Below are 21,356 nucleotides of genomic sequence, written 5' to 3' on the forward strand. Positions count from 1 at the left end.
TCTATGCTCTGCTACACTGAGCACTCTTGAGTGCATTTCCTGACAGATCTGAAACCCTAGGAAGTGTCATCATTTGAAAACTGACTCCACGTTCCCCTGATTGTCTTGCTCAATTGTGAACATTTAGCAACAACTCTCCTGTGTGTAGAGAAGAAGTCCCGCTCTGGGATGTTTCCCTCTGCACCTCTCCTTCTTCTCTCCCTCCCGCCTCTCATGTAGAGCAGGACCAAGTCTGAGATCTTTCTTCGCCACCATGGTTGCAACACGGTAGAATCCAGGAGAAATTGAAAAGCAAAATAAATACTGCCCTCAGCCACAAAGACGCAACAGAACAAAGCCAACCAGAGCCCTCAGTCCTAATCTTAGACACTGTCACAGCTTCCATAGCCATTACTCTGACACGGATGCCAACCAAAGGGGAAAGACAAGGATGCTGTCTGCTCAGTTTGAAGAAGGAAGAGTCGGGGGTAAGCCACAGAGGGTCCCGCTGAATTCATTAAAGATTGCTTTCCCAAAGCAAATGCTTTGGGCAAAGGACAGATGTAAAGTGAGGGACAAGACAGATTTCTGATGTTAGTGACTAGTGACTAAGAATATTTCTGTTCCAAGGATGGCTACAAGTCCAGCTGGGTGTGCTCAGTGGAAAGAAAATTCCAGGGTTGAGATAGATATTTATCATGGTCATCATTGTCATTATGTTTAAGATTCCAATTCTTCCTAAAATGATCGCTTGTACATAGCAGAGACAAAAGGAACAATAAGAGAGAAGAATAAAAAGGGGAAGAGGGCATGGGGAAGAAGAAAACCTTTTTGGTTTTCTTTTTAGTGGTATGGCCTTTTATTTGGGGGCGGGAGCCCCAGAACCAAGCAGTGATGTCCCGGCATCGGAAGCCCCAAAACATCAATATTTCTCTGTTAAATATCCTGCTGGGGGGATAGGATGGAACAGAATGCAAGAAAATGGCCTCTGTGCAGTTCAGCCAAGTGGACGCTGATGGTGTCTCCTGGCTTTATTATAAATAAAAGCACTGCTGTAGGCCACTTGGGGGGAAGCTTGGAATGTCTCTCCTGCTCCCGTCAGAACTGTAAACAAATCCATTTCCTTTTTCTAACTCCTATCTGCAGGTTGTATCAGCAGACCCAGCAAGCAGGGACCCTGGGTTCTGCTACAGCACTTAGGTATCCAGCCAGGTCACACCAGCGCTGCATGCACACCTGTGTGGACAGGGCTAAGATGAAAGCGGAATTTCAGTTAGGATAGTCTTTTCACATTCTGGTTTGTAGGAATACTGCCAATATAAATTTATATTTGCATCGCAATAAATATAGGCACAAGTTAGTACTAATGACTCTTACTACCTCACAGACCAGAACAGATTTAACCACAGGCCAGATGACTGACTTTTACTTAGTGCACTCTGCTGGTTTTGTGTGTCAACTTGACACAGACTGGAGTTATCACAGAGAAAGGAGCTTCAGTTGAGGAAATGCCTCCATGAGATCCAGCTGTAAGGTATTTTCTCAATTAGTGATCAAGGTGGGAGGGCTCCTTGTGGGTGGTACCATCTCTGGGCTGGTAGTCCTGGGTTCTATAAGAGAGCAAGCTGAGCAAGCCAGGAGAAGCAAGTCAGTAAGCAACATCTCTCCATGGCCTCTGCATCAGCTCCTGCTTCCTGACCTGCTTGAGTTCCAGTCCTGGCTTCCTTTGGTGATTAACAGCAATGTGGAAGTATAAGCTGAATAAAACCTTTCCTCCCCAACTTGCTTCTTGGTCATGATGTTTGTGCAGGAATAGAAACCCTGACTGAGACACTTAGAATCTCAACCAACATTTTTTTTTCCTTCAACTGTGTCTGACCATTGACCTAAGTTTTGTCGGTCACTTTTTCGACTTTTCCTCAACACATTACTTTGAGAGTCTCTCCAGGGGCTTTCTCTACACCTTTGCTTCAGCCATGGCGTGTCCTGCACTAGTCACAAGGATGTGTGAAGATGCTCTGCCATCCCCCTAAGTCCTCAACAAGTCGTCTTCCAGACTACAAGGCTCTTCTCCATTTGTCTTCTGATTCAAAATTCTCCACACTAGCTATGACCCAGGAGGTATGAAAATAGTCAGAGGGTCCACTGCCCTTTTGGAGGTGACAGTCTCACCAGGATGGGAGATATGACATAAACCAACATACAGGGTACAACGTGGTAGAGAAGATGGTGAAGTTACGAAGAAGGGGAAGCTAGGTTGGAGCTAGGTTTTAAGAGAAAATTTGACATAAAGGTAGTTGATGCATATACTATGATGTATGGTGTATAGCAAAGTTACTCTAGACTGAAGAATTTGTATAGAAAATAGGTATGCCTGTCTCTCAGTTCTGAAGGGCCAATGATAGGCTGGCCCCAGAGGTTCATGTGCTGGGAGCTCGTTCTCCAGACTAACTTACTGAGAGTTAACAGACATTTTAGAGGAAGACTCTAGAATGAGGTGATTAGGTGAAGTGCCACATCCGTGAATGGTTCATCAGTGTGTTCCTTGAAAGGCTGGGTTAGTTCTGAGTTGGATTGAGCTTAGGTGCTGAAGGAACTGCAGTGAAAGCTGGTTGTCCACAAAGCACGCCAGCCTCCTGTCTGCCTCACCACCTCACAGCTGCTCCTCAGCATGTGCTCACACTCCTCCTCCTTTCCCAAGATGAGAAGGTGCAGCATGAGGCCCTCACAAGAAGCAGAGACAACACATGCAAGCCTATCCTTGGCCCTTCAGAACTGAGAGACAGGCATACCTATTTTCTGTACAAATTTTTCAGTCTAGAGTAACTTTGCTATAGCTTTGCTATAACAAAAGGAAAAATAGAATAATTCTACCCCAGTTATACCAAGGCCTTGGACCTGTGTGTTTTACCAGTGTTGACTCTGTGCTCTGGGCTGCTGACCCCGCCCTGGGAGAGGAGCACGAATGTCTAAGTGACAGCCAGGGTGGGCAACATTCATTGATTTGTCACAAAGAAAGAGGAGGAAGAAGACCGCATCCCGCCTCTGTGACTGTCATACGAATGGTGGCCCATAGCAGAGGACAGAGCAATGGGACCCTTTGTCTTCACCATGGTACACACACACTGTCCTGTGAGTCCATCCCAGGACCGCTCCCTTGTGTCATGTGTGCCATGCACTGTCAGCACTGGGGTACCTGAAGTCCTGGCACTGGGATTCTCTGTTCCCTGGTGTCTTAGTCACATTGAATGTGTGGCCCTTCAGGATAACGTAAGGAAACTACCTGTTTGTTATCATAGCAAATGGCATGTAAAAAGCACTCTGTCAACTCTAGATGAAATGGGCTTTGTAAATGTCCAGCAAATAGCTATGCTTATATTTAACGTTTGTAGGCTGGAGGTATACATGATGGCCAGCAGTGTGGAGAAAGAAATGAACACAAGATAAATATGACTGAAGGAAAAAAACTGAGTTCTGCTCTGCTCACACTTCAGTTAAATATGAGACACATTCGTTCATTCACGTCCTTGTCGATTTAGCACATTTTTATCATCACAGGCTAGGCAAAAAAAAAAAAAAAAAAGAAAAAATGCATGGATACAAAAAATGTGGTATATATACACAATGGAGTACTATTCAGCCATTAGAAACAATGAATTCATGAAATTCTTAGCAAATGGATGGAGCTGGAGAACATCATACTAAGTGAGGTAACCCAGTCTCAAAAGATCAATCATGGTATGCACTCACTGATAAGTGGATATTAACCTAGAAACTTGGAATACCCAAGACATAATCCACATATTAAATGATGTCCAAAAAGAATGAAGGAGTGGCCCCTGGTTCTGGAAAGACTCAGTGCAGCAGTGTAGGGGAATTCCAGAACAGGGAAGTGGGAAGGAGTAGATGGGAGAGCAGGGGGAGGGAAGAGGGCTTATGGGACTTTCGGGGAGTGGGGAGCCAGGAAAGGGGAAATCATTTGAAATGTAAATAGAGAATATATAGAATAAAAAAAGAAAAAGAAACAATGCAGCATTCACCATCAATGCACAATGCTAAGTACAGAATCCAGGCTGCAGACGAGGCCTGAGCCAACAGAAGGCACCCCAGTCTGTAAGTCGCTTCACGTGTACACAGTGCGTGGCCTGCGGTGTCATAGTCACAAGAATGGGTGAAACTAACACAGAGAAGAGAGAAATGAGACACGGATACAACAGGGGGATGGGAGGCCGTGAACAGGAGGTGAAAGGGGGAAACATGAAGAGCCAACCTCAATGAGCTTAGCCAACTATCACAGAGGCAGGAAGGACCAACGCCTGGAGCAGTAGAGAATTAAATGCTCAGCCCTGTAGCCCATGAATTAGTCCTAAGGAAAAGATGAGCACTTCATTTAACCTAATGTAATTCACAAATATTTCAGACCTGGGGCCTCATGGCACTGTGGTCGTCTTCTCTAGATTCAGTCTTTATGACTGTGGTAGAAGGCTCCCAGAGGATGAAAACCTTTATGCGAGAACTTGAGCACAACACAGCTCGCTCGTATCTAATTGCAGGAGAAAAGAGTTTCTCATTTGTTTCACACATAGGACCTGACCAGGGCTCCTGTAACACTGTTTTCTCTGAAGATTGCAAGCCTCGTGCATGAAAACAGTGTCTGAATCTAGACTCACACAGATGAGTTCTGAAGCCCTCTGCCTGAGCTTCTACAGTCACAGCCACCGGGGTAGAGTTTCCTGAGCTCCGGGCACTTCTGAATCTCCTTAAGATGAAAGCACACAGGTTTAAAAGTTGACTTGGAGACAGATATGGAGGTGTGGCATCAGGAGATAAGTGCAGTAATATCTGTGAAAACTCAAATGTGAGGAGCATGTGCGCATCAAATTAGAAGTTAACCAGGCCCAGGAGAAACAGCAGAGCAGAAAGGAAAAGAGCAACGTGACAAGGTGTGATAGGCCGCACACAGCGCAGACTCTGAAAGGGATGGGAAGACTAACTCAGGTCAAAAATAACAATTGTTGTAGGAGAGGATGCTCTCTGTGAGTTACAGACGGCAAGGAAAAGCATCCGTTTTGAGTAGGGTTGGACAAATCATAGCAAGAATGGGCAGGAGGTGTGGGGAAAATAATGAGATAACCATCAACCTAGCACGGCCTGGAGAACACAGGGGAGTATTAAGATACATGAGCTATACAGTTGTGTTACAGAGGCTTAGCCCTGGTATTTAGCAATAAAACCCTGTTTGGATTCCTAAGAGGAAAGATAAATACTGAATGAGGAAAAAGCTCCTTCTGGTGGCTGAGTGGGAAAACAGAGCACTCTGGAGTCATACAGCAGTTCTGCCCATATGAAAATTAAGTCTGTAATACTGAGTACAAGGAAAGAAGTCGCTAGTGCTCCTGATTTAAGTCTCTATGATGTGCTCAGCACAAAACCAGCTTAGAAACACACGTGCTGTGTGCTGTGGCGTCCTCCATGGAAGAGGAAAGACGCGTGCGCAACCCACATGTGCTCTAAGTGTCAAAACTTATGTGGCATCCCGTGGAGAACATGGAGATACACATGGAAGAAGCTCTGTGCTCCAACTCTAGAAATCTCTTGCCCCTTAAATTATCTGACCTCTGAAATGACCAAGAATATCCCAGATAATTTCTGAATCGGGAGGACCTCAGCAGCATCATTTGTAAATCGAAAGAGGCACCAAGGATATCCATAAGTTGGGCGTGTGGTACTGTTATCGCCAAAAACTTCATGTAAAAAGCATAGCTGATATAATCTAAAATTGTGCACCGGGTAGACACAAGGACAACTGAGAAACTTTTAAGAATGCAGACACATCAACCTTCTGCCCAGCAACGGAAGCCAGTGGCAGTGTCTGTCACGTGCACCTTGGCCCAGTGACAGAAGCCAAAACCAGATCTCAACAGCAACTGCCAAATGCTAGCAAATATTTTAAATAAAAGAATTCCTTAATGCATCCCATAACCTTAGGTCTTGAGTGATGATAAAAACAAGCTACACATAAAATCTTTTGTCAATCACCAGGGCCCTCGGGTTGGGGCCATGAGCCGTGTTTCTCAAGGCAAAAGTCGGGCACACAGCACACAGCTAAGTTAAATAGCTCTCCCTCCCTTCCTCCATCTCTCTCTCTCTCTCTCTCTCTCTCTCTCTCTCTCTCTCTCTCTCTCTCTCTCTCTCTCTCTCTCTCTCTCCTTTATTTCCTTGATGACACAGGTTCACTGTATGTATCCAAAGCTAGATTCAAACCCACAATCCTCCTGCCTCCCTGATAATGGGTCAAAGCCTTTCCTGCATGACAGCATAACAAATGCCTGACTCCCTGGCCCTGTGCCCTCAGGCAGCTTGGCCCCTGCCCCAGCTTGTCTGTCTCCCTGCAAATCTTTCTTCCCATTCTGTCTGCCATCTCACTGAGCAGTGACATCTTTTCTTTTGTACAGAAACCAGAGAGGGAAGATCCATGAAAGTAGGAATCTATTATTAAGATTTCCTGAGTGGCTCTGGTGCTTAACTTTCCTTCAAGGAGAAAGAGGGTAGGTTAGAGGGTCTCCTACCACACCAACACCAAGCTAACCTTTATGGTAGATTCGGTGATTTAATCCAGGTGCACAGAATTGTATGGGAGCAGCAAAAGCAGTGGGCACAGGAAAATGAAAAGGTGTTTTAAAACAACGTGGGTTTGCAGAATGGAATGAATAAAGTCGAAATGAAAAAAACACAAAATGTAAGAGATTCGCAATGCCAACCCAGTTTCATATGTAAGTGTTTTATCTGTGCCAAAGTTGGGGAAACCCAGCATATGGGGAAAAGGCTCCCCTGATGTGTGTAGGACCCCAGAGAGTATGGGAAAGGCTTACCTGGTGTTTGAGAGACCCCAGAGAGACGGGTAAAGCTCACCCAATGTTTGGGGGGGACCTCAGCAAGCAGGAGAAAGGCTCCCCTGGTGTTTGGGGGGAACCCTGATGTTTGGGGGACCCCAGCAAGTGGGAAGACGTCTCACCTGATGTTGAGCAGCTTCAGCGCATTCAGAAGAACCCCCCTTTTAACATCATAGTCTATTTTCTGATCCGTTCCAAAGCTTGGGGCTCGATTAATCTGAAATTTACAGAGAAAACCATGAGTTTGGCTGAGCGTTGGAGATCAGTGCAGTCTTGTTTCTTCAATGTTTGTGGGACTTCCAGTCACGGGTCTCTGAGCTCTACACGGAAGATGGTCCGGATCTCACCACCATACCTGTTTTTCTATCACCCTGGGGCAAAGAACTACAGAAAACCATCAGCAAGCGCCTCCCTTTCCACCCACAGGCTTAGTCTTAATTGCCAGCATTATCTGACCACTCTCTTCAACCACTGACCCATACCAAAGCCTTAGGCAAGTTAGATGCAACTTACCTTGAAAGTTGGGAAGGCCCATAACAGAAATACTGCCCACATAATAAAGCTACACATGTGTGTTGTATGCTTAGGATGCAGGAACCCCCAGCTCTCTCTGTTCACCACCCAAGATTTTCCTTATGGATTCTATTGCTTCCTAAAGTAAAAATTTGATTTCTCTCTAGCTCAATAGTGATTCATTATTATCCTTCATTTCTGCAGGAACTGATTCAATCACTCAGAAAACATTCCTAACAACAGACCGGACACAATTTTCCACCTTGAGAAATGTTTTCAATGCTTGGAGATTCCGCCAGTCATGGATTCTAAGTAGCTCGACATTTTCCTCCTCAGACACACCCTCCACTTTACTCCACATGGTGGCGCCAGAAAGTCTTTAACGCTGTGGCTGAGCTAGCATCCTCAGTGGGCAGTGAGAGGAAGAGCAAACTCTCAAACTGAGAATCTGAACCTGCAAATATTCACTACTCCCGGTCAGCAAGGCTATGAGGGTTTTGTTATTAATGATTGTGAGCTGGGTAAGGTATGAAAAATGAAGTATAAATAATAAAAAATGTTTATTGGGAGGTTTAAAAAAGCAGAATTCAACTGTAAGCTGTAACTTAGCAAGCTAATGAAAAGCTCCTATGAGCAAATGCCTTTTACGAAGGTTATTTCGCATTTTACAAAGTTCTTATTTCCGGCAATCCTTTCATTTCATCCTCTAGAAACATAAGAGTGACTTTGCTTTTCCACATATCAAGGATAAATGACTAGGACAGGTGCAGAGGAAAAGACCCTAACAGGCAGGACATTAGTCCCGGGGTCACCGTGTTCAATCTCAGGAACAAGATTTCAGGCCTTCCTAAACCACAGTCTAGAGTTCTTCCACCCAGGAAAGGTAGACGCAGAGGAGCCGACATGACTCAGATGGGTCTCAGTATTTCTAGAACCCAAGCTGGACTGAAATTCTAGCTAGCAGAAAAATGAATGTTCTTGAAACATACAACAGAGGTTATTTGACAAGAATATATGGATACATTCTTCTCTTTCTCTCACTCACTCCAATTCAAAATATGTACTGTCCTTCAAAATAACGTTTGAATCATGATCTCACGGCACACTCTCTCAGGGTGCTTACAAAAACCTGGAGTCTGTGATGCAATTTCCTACGTCAAACAGCTACCCTAAGAGAGGGGCATACATCCCTGTGGAATGAAAGGCTGCGGTTGCTTCTAGCTTCTGTGTCAGCTGGACAAAGATTCTAAGGTGCCTTGTGATACAGATGTAAGCGTGACCGGGCAGGACACAAGCAGAGGTTGTTTTTACAGTCTTTACATTGTCCCATATGTTAAGTGACATTTTATAATAAAATTAATAACTGGAAGGTACAGGCAGCAAACCCAGAGATATTCGATTTTCAGAAAAATCAGGTGGGCATAAGGGAGAATGTATGTCCCGTGCAGTGTTAAGTGCTGGGTACTGAGAAGCAAGTCAGCTGGAACCTCTCTCTCCATGGAGTGCTTAAAGACACAGTAAAGACAGCGTCCGGAGGTTGTGCCCACCAGAGGAGATATAAGATCCACAGTTGACTGGGCAAACAGCCAGAGCCAGCAAGCTCACACTTGGGCTCACTGTACGTTAAAGTGGGGGAAGCACTAGAAAATCACATCGATTCATCCTTGGGGTGTTCTAGCCCCAGAATTTTCATCCCTCCCTCCCACCTACTCCCCTCAGGCCTCATGCCTGCCAGTGAGCTGCGGACACTTGTGCCACTCACACATTTGAAACACGGTTTTTAAATACATAAGGCCTGTGATAGCCTGATTTCTCTTTACACTTCTGAGAACACCTTACCTCCAGGAGCCACGGCTTGAGCTTTCTGTCCAACAAGATGTCGAAGCCCAGGACTTCGAAGCAGACGCTTTCGCTCCCCGGGGGCTGACCAGGTCTGCACATCCGATACGCATGCAGGACGTGAGGCTCTGCTACAATCAGAGTCTTTACCACCAACTCCTATTGGGATTGTGATGAAAGGCATGGACACGCTTTATCTGGATGTGGGTTCATTTTTTAAAATGGCCTAGGGAAAAGCTAGCATCCGTGGTGGTTTCATGGCGCTCCTTGGCACCAGCCCTCCCAAACTGCTCTGCCCTCGTTCCCCAACCCCAGCTCTGCTCTTTGCACGCCAATCTCTCTGCCACACTGTCTGCTTTTCTCTAGTAGGTGGCACTTCTTCCCACGGAGGCTCTGTGCTGTCCCATCTTTTTTGAGCATCTTCCCTTGCACTCCCATGCCATCCCAGACAGGACATCCACAACCACGCCTGAGGAGCAGCCACACGCGGAAATGCATCCTACGACCTAGGGCATGCAACCAATGGACCCTTTCATCTGTTAGAACAAGATCCTTGTACTTTTTTTTATTATTATTAAACAATCCGGTGTCTATAACAGGGCCTGGCACTGGAGATGCTCAAGAGCAATTGGAAACAAATAAGAAGAAAAGGGGGCATATGCTAGTCCTGTACAAATGGAGAAGAGTTATAAGGAAAAAATTTGAGGGAGAGTGCAGCATTCCCCAATTAGCCTTTATTCGTGGCGCTGGTTTGTACTTGGTAAAGGTTTCCTTGAGAACAGAATACATCCCAGCTATCGGTTCCCAGAACCCACACAGCAGCTCGCAACCATCTAACTCCAGTTCCAGGGCATCCAATGCCCTCCTTTATCCTCCACAGGCACCAGCTGTATACATACAGTACACACACACACACACACACACACATACACACAATGTTCAGGCAAAATACTCAGACACATAAAATAAAACAAGTATTTTAGAACTGCCTATTAAAATGTTCCCGTGAGGAAACACAGCGGGGATTGTGGGAAAGCCCCTGGCTTTTCTGGCTTCTGCTTACATTGGCTTCCTAACTCTGGCTGTCTGAGAACAGGCAACACAGAACGATGGTAAAGATCTTGACTCTCCAGGTCAGACATCAGGATCAGCACCTGGCTCTTCTGCTTCTTATGTGAGCAGTACAAGCACGTTGCTTCAACTCTGTCTCATTTTCCCAAATGTCAACCAGCAGAGGACTGGGTGAGAGCCCAGACACAAAGTCCAGCACAATGCACAGCGCAAACCTATGCTAACCTGTTAGCTACTGAGCTACTGTTCGCCTCTGGTCTGTTGTGTCTCAGGAATCGATCTCACGGCTCATGTCAAACAGCCTACCTTTGGGTGAAAGCAGTTTCACAGGGCATTAACCTCAGTGTTGTCACCCAGAGGCATTGACCAGTTCAGTGCTCAACGTTCAGTGACTGCATATACACTGCAGTTTAATAGTTGTAATAATGTATTTGAAATATTTTTAGAATATTCTCATCTAACTGATTATTCATAACTGTTATATGCATTCTTCTTAACAAAGTATCCTGATTTGTAGAGACCATGAAATGTGTTAGAGATTATGAGATTTACATTAGCATTTCAGGCTCACATCTAGAAATCCTACCTTGGGATCAAACAGAAGTTAATTTCCATACCCTCCACTAGTCTTACTTGAGCACTTTCATCTAACTCAGTTTGGCGGGGAAGGTACAACTAAAACCAGAGTTTAAAGAGGGGTTCGTGACCACTGTTCTCTGGCTGGTCCTTCACTCTTACATCTCTCACTAAGGCAGCCCAGTAGGTTATATGTTGTCATCAGAACTCTCTAGGAGACCCAAGCTCATGTGGTAAAGAAGGAGAAAAGAAAAATGCCAGAAGATGAGAGCCTGGCGTATGTTATGAATTAGGAGTGGATTGGTGGGTGGGTGGACGCATGCATGCAGAAATGGGTAGATGGATGGTGGGTGGATGTATTAATTGGATGAATGGAATGAGTGGGTGGATGGATGGATGGATGGATGGTTTGGATAGGTGGGTGGGTGGATGGGTGGATGGTTTGGATAGGTAGGTGGGTGGATGGGTGGATGGATGGATGGTTTGGATAGGTGGATGGGTGGATGGATGGATGGTTTGGATAGGTAGGTGGGTGGACGGATGGATGGTTTGGATAGGTAGGTGGGTGGACGGATAGATGGTTTGGATAGGTAGGTGGGTGGATGGTTTGGATAGGTGGGTGGGTGGATGGGTAGATGGATGGATGGATGGATGGTTTGGATAGGTGGGTAGGGGGATGGGTAGATGGTTTGGATAAGTGGGTGGGTGGATGGGTGGATGGATGGATGGATGGATGGAAGGGTGGATGGTTTGAATAGGTTGGTGGGTGGATGGGTGGATGGTTTGGATAGGTGGGTAGGGGGATGGGTAGATGGTTTGGATAAGTGGGTGGGTGGATGGGTGGACGGATGGATGGATGGGTGGATGGTTTGGATAGGTGGGTGGGTGGATGGGTGGATGGATGGATGGATGGATGGATGGGTGGATGGTTTGGATAAGTGGGTGGGTGGATGGGTGGATGGATGGATGGATGGATGGATGGATGGATGGGTGGATGGATGGTTTGGATAGGTGGGTGGGTGGATGGGTGGATGGGTGGATGGATGGATGGATGGATGGATGGATGGATGGATGGTTTGGATAGGTTGGTGGGTGGATGGGTGGATGGTTTGGATAGGTGGGTAGGGGGATGGGTAGATGGTTTGGATAAGTGGGTGGGTGGATGGGTGGATGGGTGGATGGATGGATGGATGGATGGATGGATGGATGGGTGGATGGTTTGGATAGGTGGGTGGGTAGATGGGTGGATGGATGGATGGATGGATGGTTTGGATAGGCTGGTGGGTGGATGGGTGGATGGTTTGGATAGGTGGGTGGGTGGATGGGTGGATGAAATGATAAACGCATAAACAAGCAAAATTTCATCCTGAAAAATAATTCCACACTTATTTAACATAAACTTCTTCCTATTCTATTTCAGATATCACATGCCTTCTCCTTTCCATTATTCCTGCCAATGGAGAGACCCTCTTTATTATAGACAATGACTTTACCCCCGTGTTTATCTTCTCGCCCCTCTTTTACCATGTGTCACCTTGAGCTATCCTTTCACCTCAACTACTTATGGGAGCTTTCCAAGTTTCCTTGCTGCCTATCCTTAACGTTTGCCTTAATCCATTCTACACCTGATTTGAGAGGCATCTACCAGATTACATTTGATCATAGTAATCCTATTATTCTCCTCTGTTAAAAACTGAATGAGGCCAAGACAGCTCAGTAGGTAAAGGCCCTTGCCACCAAACCTGATGAGCCTAGTTTGATCCTCAAATATCTTCAAGGGGAACAACCAACTTTCTCACAAGTGTCCTCTGGTCACACACATGCTATGGCACATAGCACACACACATACACAGACACATCCTGACACACACAAATAGAGAACAGTTTGAAAACAAGCCTTAATGATCTCCAGCCCTCATCAAATTATACCTTACTTTTCAGACAAAAGGTTGGTCCACACACCATTTCAGTAGGAACCAACCACAGGCCAACCACAGCCCTATGTGACACCCTGTGCACCTCTCCTGATCTTATAACTCCATGCCCTTGAATGTGTTTTGTCCATTAAAACACCTTTCCCCAGAAACAAGGCTCTAACTTTCCAAGGCCTGTCACAAAGTCAGCTTTCTTTTAAATAAACAAAACCAAATCTCTCCTGCTCAGCCTCGGGTAATAAACTCTTTAAAAGAATTTGTTGGTATTTAAATGTAATGCTAGTGAAATCCGTTTATGGTTACAGAATACAATCATCTTACTGAAATATCGCTCCAGAACTTAGTAACATCATGTTGATTGGCCTGCAGGAATTCTGTAAACCACTTGATTGAGCGTTTGCTGCCTTTGTCTTCCGTTTCATTGCGTTCAAATCGTTCATTGTGTTTGTTCACCGAGTAGTTGGTCAGATGCATGTATAGCTGGGTCTGCAAGGGAGAAGAACAACGTGTCATCGCTTGAGAGAGTCACAACCATGTGGTGTCCCTAGAAAGAGAACCCAAAGACTTGATAAAAGTTCTTAACCTCAGAGATGACCAGTATCAATGGATAAAGCTTTTCCTAGAAGTCATAGGCTGATCAAAGAAAGCCCTAGTGCTTACGGTGAGCTACAGAATGTTGATCAATGAGGGCCTGGTGACCCCTAAAACAATACAGGCAAGTGCTACCACCACTGAGTCCCCACCAACACTAGGCATTACTGCGGAAGACACTGCATGCTCTGCTCAAAGGAAATAAAGTAATCAAACTGGAACTGAAAGCTTCCTTCCTCCCTGCTGGGTGGTTTGCATGGTGTTGAAGGTGTTATGAGTGCTGTGGGGTAAGAAGCATCATCAACGATCCTGTTGATGACTGGAAGACATGTGTCTACTGTTGCTATAGTGACAAGTAGTAACAGGATAACCAACCACATCCTGTTTGGACTCAATGGCCCGTTACACAGCAAGAAATCTGTGTCTGGTACTGTAAACCTGGTCAAATTGCCTTCAAAATAAGGATGCTTGTGCCCATAGGTCAGTGGTGCTGCTAGTTGTGATGAGAGTGGCTTCTTTATGGCAGAGACTTGCTAATGGCAGAGACTCATAACTGGTCTAGGTGAGACGCATACGTGACAGCTGAGTGCTCAACTAGCTATAGAACAACTGTATTCCCCACTCCAAAGCTTAGTGAACATCACAGGAAAGGGGGAAAGGAAGAGCATAAGAGCTGGACAAGGGATGTTGTAGAATGCTGTATTCTGGATAGACATGGCGACTGTGCCCATGAATTCGCAAAAGCTGTAACTTCTTGTACTAGACATACAGAGGATTATAATAATCAATGTCCACTCATGGAGGCCCTACTCACCTGACTGAGGGAAGTAAGTGGTTGTTGGAGAGGGGGGAGGAGGGAGGAAGGGAGGAAAGGAGGAAAGGAGGGAGAGAGAGAGTTTTATTTTCAGTGGCACAGACACTAGTAAGGTGCCTATGCTCCTGTAAACAATCCTTCCCTGTAAGAAACACAATGAGGGGAGGGGAGGGGAGGGGAGCGGAGGGGAGGGGAGGGGAGCGGAGGGAAGGGGGGAGGGGAGGAGAAGGGGGGAGGGGAGAGGAGGGAAGGGAAGGAAGGAAAGACAAGTATAAAAGAAGGCAGTTAGGAAGAGAGAGGGTGTGAAAGAGTGTGAGGAGGGCAAGATACTGAGGGAAATATTAAAATATGTCAAGTGAATATACGGAAATGTCATAATGAAGCCCATTGTAATATATAACTAATATATGCTAATTAAAAACATAAACCTCTAAACTGTACCAACTGATGACTTGGGTCGCTCAAATACTTTTCCAGTGAGATCAAATGGCACTTTTCCCTCAAGAGGACCGTGCGTGTTAGTACTGCAGAATGACTTTGTAATTAATTATGCTAGCTACAATCAAAATACCAACAAATGACATCACGGGCAGAAATTAAAAAGTGAAACTCAACATTGCTGAGTAAAACTACTCCTTAGCCCTTCATTGCCCCACATACATTATTTATTCAAATTTATTTGAGGAAGGAATTTTCTAGGAAACAGTCTACATCTTTTTTAAAAAGACAATTAAAACATGAAAGCATAAAGAAGCGGGGTACCTAAGACACGGGACTGCAAACGCATCTGTCCCCACACCACACACAGACTGGGAGGGCACCTGGGGCCCTGGCAGGCAGAGCGCCTGGCATCACCAGGCAGTCACCGCATAGTTGATAAGGCTGTCTACATGCCGTGTACATATGTCTACACAGTGTCTACATGCCATTTACAGATGTCCACATGATGTCTATATGATGTCTACATGGTGTTTACAGATATCTACATGCTGTCTATAGATGACTACATGCTGTCTACATATGTCTACAGATACCTATATGTCATCTACGGGTATCTACATGATTTTGATGTATACCGATGTCTACATGCTATCTACAGATGTCTACATGCTGTCTACAGGTGTCTACATGCTGTCTACAGATGTCTTAAGAGAAAGTGTGAGACAGAGCTGGCCCTGTTTATGGTATTTGTATTTTAGACTTTTCCTGTTATTTTGCTGTTTTAGATGGAGCCTGTTTGTGTGGTATTTGTTTGTTTGTTTGTTTTGTGATATGATCTCACTGGATAACCCGGAACTCACTGTGTAGCCCACATTGAATGAACCTCATGAAAATCTTGCCTCAGATTCATGAGGTAGCACCACACCTCCTGTTTGTTGGCACTATTTTCTTTAAATGTGAAAAGAATCCAAAACCTAAAACTTCTCTTAACTCTCAGTAAATATCTAATATTTCCCATCAAGTTAGCATAAACATTAATAAAATCTATCTTTAATTCCCACCCTTTTCCTAATTCTACTCCACTAGATTGTTTTGAATAGAAATTTTGCATCACACTGAATATATGTACATACACATATGAGATATAAGCATATTCTAGGTATATATATTATATGTATATTATATATGTATGTTTATATATATTCTATAATATATTATAAATATGCATATTATAAGTCTGTATGTTAAATAAAATCTTTAAGGCAAATAAACAGAGACAGTCATTCCAACTACTTATTTATAAACCTGTGTGCCTATTGCTACTGAAAATCTTTGTTTTTAATCATTATGCAATATTTAAGGAACAAGCACAGAAGAAAGTGTAAGAGGGACCCCAGAAAAACCAGCAGGCATTAAACTGTGTAGCCATTCCCAACAATACATGTTATCACAAAGGTTCATGTGGGTGGATACATAGGAGACGTTTCAAGAGGAACCAGTCACTACAGAGGGTGGGCATGTTGACATGTGTCTGTAATCTAGAAGATGGGGATGAGAGAATCAGAGCTCAAGTTCACCCCTAGCTAAACAGTGAGTCTAGGCCAAGGCTGCATGAGATGCTCTCAAAAAAGCAAAACAAAAACAAAACGAGAAATGAATGCTGTATTTCAAATTTTCTCTCATGATCTCTGTCATAAACCAAATTACATGCAATGATGCTCATAAATTCATTGATAACTATAATTAAGTGTACAATATAATTTCCTAGGGAAATACAAGATCTAATAAAAAACGTACATTCACTATTTTAAAAATTAGAAATTATATTTTATATCATTTATAGTCAATTTCTACAATATTTTAAGTGCTTTCTTCACATAACCCCTGTGGATTTAGTAATGCAATCATAGAGAGAAGTGATGGACACTGGCATTTAAGCAGACTTACCTTTCTCTATACATGTAAGGAACCAAAGCCTGGAACTTAAATGTTTAAAAGCAACTATGAAAATAAGGCCCGGAGGTTTACCTGTCTTCTCCCCAGCTCTCACTATAACCCTCTAACCAGTGAGCTCACTGCGTGCATGGCTTAATATTTCAGAATAGAAGTCCCCAAGCCTTATCCTCTCTCACACTTCCAAGAGCTGTCATCACCTCACATGTGTACGACACACTCCTACCCATTCTGATTGTTTAAATTATAATCTACAAACTGACATGCCCCCAAATGAAACGCATAGATCAGATAGTTCATCTGTAAATAACCAAATCCTCTCTGAACAGATAAAGTTGAAGGTCAAGGCAGGATATGTTAATTTTCCACAAAGCCTTCAAGAGCTCCTGAACTCCAGCTCCATGGGAGAACAGCTCATCCCCCAACTGTCCAGGCCAAACACTCTTCAGTTTCTTTTAATTTCCCTCATTCCACAGACCCAGCCCATCACTCTAGCTTAACATTACCTCCAGGCTATCTCAGATCTACGCCCAATTTCAGAATCATCTCTCATCTCACGTGGCCAGACTGAAATCGTGTCTGGTCTCCCATACTCCAAGTCTCTTTTATTGCCCCTGCACTCTGTTCCCTCCTTATTCCTTACGCTTCAGGTCAGATGGGCTTCTTAAAACCCAATTTAATTCATCCATCCAGTGTATCATCTTGAGCTCAATCCCTAAGTCCTAGAAAGTCCTTGACAACATCTGGAAAGATCTTGTGTCTGGAACTCTGTGCTCATCTGTGAACAGACATCCTTTTTCTGGTCTGTATTTTGGCCAGACTGAACTTGTCTGCTTCTTACAGACTTTTCTGATTCTTTTCCCTAAACCTCTGTTTTGTGTGGTGCTCTCCCCCAATCCGGAGCCTGGCTAGCTCATTCCTCAGTCTTCTTTGACGATAGATTCCATCTGGAAAGATGGCACACACTCCGTGCTTTGCCATAGCTCCCTCGACTTTATTACACTGACGCTTGCTTTCAGGTCTTCCTGTCTTTCTACCTCTCCGATAGACTGTTGCTGCTATAAAGTCACACATTGTGTTTATGTTTCTCAAAAAATATCATAATTCTAGGGAATGTTGTACACTTCAAACATTAGTTGCTGAAAGTCAGAAGCAAAGTTTATGACCATAAATAAGACGTTCCTTCATTCTAACATCTGTTCCTAATGTTCTTAGAGTTCCCTCATTTCCTCCTTGCCAGGTATGCAAAACTTTACAACTTTGAAGATGAGTCATTATTTAATTTTGAAATGGTCAGTCTTACTAGAAGTGTATGCAAATGTTAGAAGAGAGTAATATGGTGCCTTTGGAAAGCTAAGAAACAGTAACACATTGTGAATTTTCTTCTACCCAGTACACTGGAAATAAGAGATTAGAAGTTAACTACATTTTTAAGTATGAATGATAACTTACATTTTGGCATGTATAAGCAATAAATCACACTTCATTATCTTCAAGGTAAATTATATATTCTGTGAGTACTAATTGCTGTACAAAGGAAATATTACTGGGAAAATACTCATGAAAAGGTTCGTGTACTAGATCTCTCAATGTACACAGGAGCACTGAGCATTTTCCCCCTTAATGTCATGAGTGGTCAATGCACACTGAGAACCGTGCCTCCCTCTGCCACTATGAAATAGCCCTGATGCTGATGAACTCCTGCTTTTAGCTACATGTTTCTTCCATGTTTCCATGTTCATACCATACCTTTCACACAAAGCCTCGTCAAACACCAGCTCCTTGTGGGAGAGCTGAACCTCGTGACCCCTGAACCTCACTGTATTTCCCACAGTGCACTGACTTTCCTTTTCACATCACTGTCTGTCAGTGGGAAGCACAGGATTCACTCAGCCATCAGAACACAGAAGACCACGTCATACAGTCCTTACACATAACAGATGATTTAAACATTGAATGAATGAGCAGTAACTAAGTTCTCTGTCGTCACTTACCAAGTTGGACTCATTTGGTGGGATGTACTTTTCCGTCCCCATTCGCACAAGCCCATCATGGTAGAGAAATATCTTTAATGGATCACAGGATGTAACCAAAATATAAATCCGTAAATCAAACTTGTAGCCTTCCATTAGGAAAGGCTTCTCAATGTATTCTTGAACTATCAAATGATCCTGAGATGGAATTTTATCCCCATTTCTTATCAATGAAATCCTAAGTTTAAAGAAAACAAATAAAAAATAATTTGATATGGAGGTTGAGAGGCCAGGAAAAAAAATGTCATCTATGTATTCAGCGTTACAGAAAATCCCAGAATTCTGCGCTCCACAGAGCAATAGGTCAGGTCGTGTCAGAAGCTAAACAAAAGCTTATAGCATCCAGAGAATATTTTACCATGGAGGGAGGAGGAGTGGGGGGAACGGAAGGGAGGGAAACAGTTGTATGGTATACGTGACAGAGCTTTTGACATTTTAACTAATTCTGTCCCGTTACTCAATCCCAGGTGAACTGTGAGGTGACCCTGGGGCTGGATCTAAAGTGGGCCAGGTCGACTGATTCCTGTGTGTTTCCTTTGGCTGACATAGGCTTTCTGATGACAGGGGAACTAAGCTTGCTTTGACCTGCCTAACATGAAATAGCTACAGTAAAAGAAATGACCGCATGATTTCAAGGGGATACAAGAAAATACCATTTGCACAGAGGAGTGTGAAGTCACAAGGAAAAATTTAGTGACATGAAATATAGCAAGCGTGATGGGTATATAAAACAAAGAACAAAGTGACAGAAGAAAATGATTCTCTTTTAGTAGCTAAATCAAATGTCAACAGAGTGGCTTAAAAAGTGTGGGTTTCAGAAATGGGCTTTAAAAAAATTGGTCTAACTACAGTGTCAAAGAGAAGAGAGCCCTTTTAGAACTAGATACACAAAAGGCTGAGAGTAAACATAATGGGAAAATGAAATCGCATGGTACTCTGAAGTGCTTACAGTTGTAGACGGCAAAACAAAAATTGCCATGACCGACAGGATGCGATACTATATGATAAGCAAATATTTCGAGAATGTAAACCTTAAAAAATATGTTCTTGATGAACTACAAAATTTAACAAGCAAAAAAAAATGGTCAAAATGAAGGGGGCAATGGCTCAGCTCTGGTAGTTAACTGACTCTGCTATGATAGCTGCAGCCTTCGGGAGCCCACTTTCAGTAACAGGACACTAGACAGAGCAGTGAGGAAGTAGATCTAGTCAGCAGGTAGTGGAAGCCTCCTGTGCCATTCACTATGATGATATTCCAAACAATCCCACTCTAGAGAGAATGCCCTTTCTATAATGTTTCCCATCATCTTTGCATTGCTATCAAATATATTTTACTAATACTCATAAGCATTTATTAAACATAAAAATCAAAAGCCGGGGACCCATCCTCACCACTCCTCCCAGTTTCTTTTCACTGGTGGGTAACAGGAAGCTAACATGCTACTACTCGTCAACTGGCACAAAATCCCCACTTACTAACACACGTCTTAGTGTGCATATGAGCAAGCTTGAATATAACATATGATCGAATCAGTGTGTTGTGCTCACAAGTTAAATGTTCTCTTTAAAAAAAAAAAAAGACTTAAAAAACTAGGCTTTCCAAGGATCTCTTGCACTATAGCATTTTGAATTTTAAAAAAGTTCAAATAAGTCACATAGATTTTGGGGAAAAAATGACAACATTCTCTTAAAAAGTGCACTACAGAAAACTAAACATAAGCAAAGAGAATCAAAAATGTTATGCTGTGCATTCTATTCCTGAATAAACTGTCTAGTTCTTTGGTGTGTTAGCTTAAAATGTGTCCTGTGCAGCCTCCATCCAGTTACCATGGCTACCCAGGGAAAACACTTATTTATAAAGCAAGGCTATATGCATTTCACCTCAAGCGGTCTCATTACGACAATTCGTTCTACTTTGTTCTCCAAGCTAATTTAGCTGTAGTGCAGCATTTACCTTATTAACCAATACTATTGAAATTACTATAAGCATGCATCATGCTTGTGAATAAATAAGGAAATAAACTTTCCCCTGCATGTTATTAATGTTATTATTTCTTTAAAGTCTCACAAGTCTTGATTACTTTTTAATTGGATTACTAAAGTCGTTGAGAAGTTGCAGTCATAAAAACATGATAGTTCGAAATGTGTTGCTTTTCCAATATGGCATTCAAGCAAAAGGAATTGTGTGCACATCTTCTCTCGTTTAGCAACGTTTATATTTTCCAGGGGAAAAAAATTAACCTACCCATGACCCATTGCACCATTAGCTGGTTTTATTATAAAGGTTTTCTGCTTCCGTTTTTTCTTCAATTCTTTCACATAGTTTTGGAATTGAGTGTATTCAGAAGGGAAAATCCATGTTCGAGGAACAAACGTGTAATCCATGGGACGAGACTTGATCATTCTGTAAGTCGGAGGTAAGAGGAAACATAAATTCTATTCAAACTAAATAAATCTTATTTCTGTAACAGTTATACTATGAAGACTTGGATTTCTTTTTTTTTTTCTTCTTTCATTTGTTGCTTTACTTGGTGTGAAGAAAATGTAATAGAAAACAGCCCAAAGGAGATATCAACTGCATAAGGAGACAAGAAGTTCTGCCCCGTTACACACTGACTTACGATTTAATTCAATGAATACTTAATTGAGTATGCGCTATGCTAGGCCCTGGGGCAATAAGATGAGGTAGCCCCACCTCTTCCTCCAGTGGAGTTACAGA

General features: G+C 43.3%; 1 protein-coding gene across 3 annotated transcripts in view; it reads right to left on the reverse strand.

Annotated features, from left to right (window-relative positions):
• Positions 1-21,356, reverse strand: part of Ttll7 (tubulin tyrosine ligase like 7) — a 135,715-nt gene that overhangs the window by 55,481 nt on the left and 58,878 nt on the right. For all 3 annotated transcript variants that reach the window (XM_052178973.1, XM_052178974.1, XM_052178975.1), the window contains 5 exons: positions 20,883-21,041; positions 18,599-18,815; positions 13,127-13,291; positions 9,225-9,383; positions 6,995-7,089 (listed from right to left, as the gene is read on the reverse strand). In XM_052178973.1, coding sequence (XP_052034933.1) covers positions 6,995-7,089; positions 9,225-9,383; positions 13,127-13,291; positions 18,599-18,815; positions 20,883-21,041 — 795 coding nt within the window. The remainder of the gene's footprint in view (positions 1-6,994; positions 7,090-9,224; positions 9,384-13,126; positions 13,292-18,598; positions 18,816-20,882; positions 21,042-21,356) is intronic.

The sequence above is a fragment of the Apodemus sylvaticus genome, chromosome 4 (assembly GCF_947179515.1).
Source record: "Apodemus sylvaticus chromosome 4, mApoSyl1.1, whole genome shotgun sequence".
NCBI lineage: Eukaryota > Metazoa > Chordata > Mammalia > Rodentia > Muridae > Apodemus > Apodemus sylvaticus.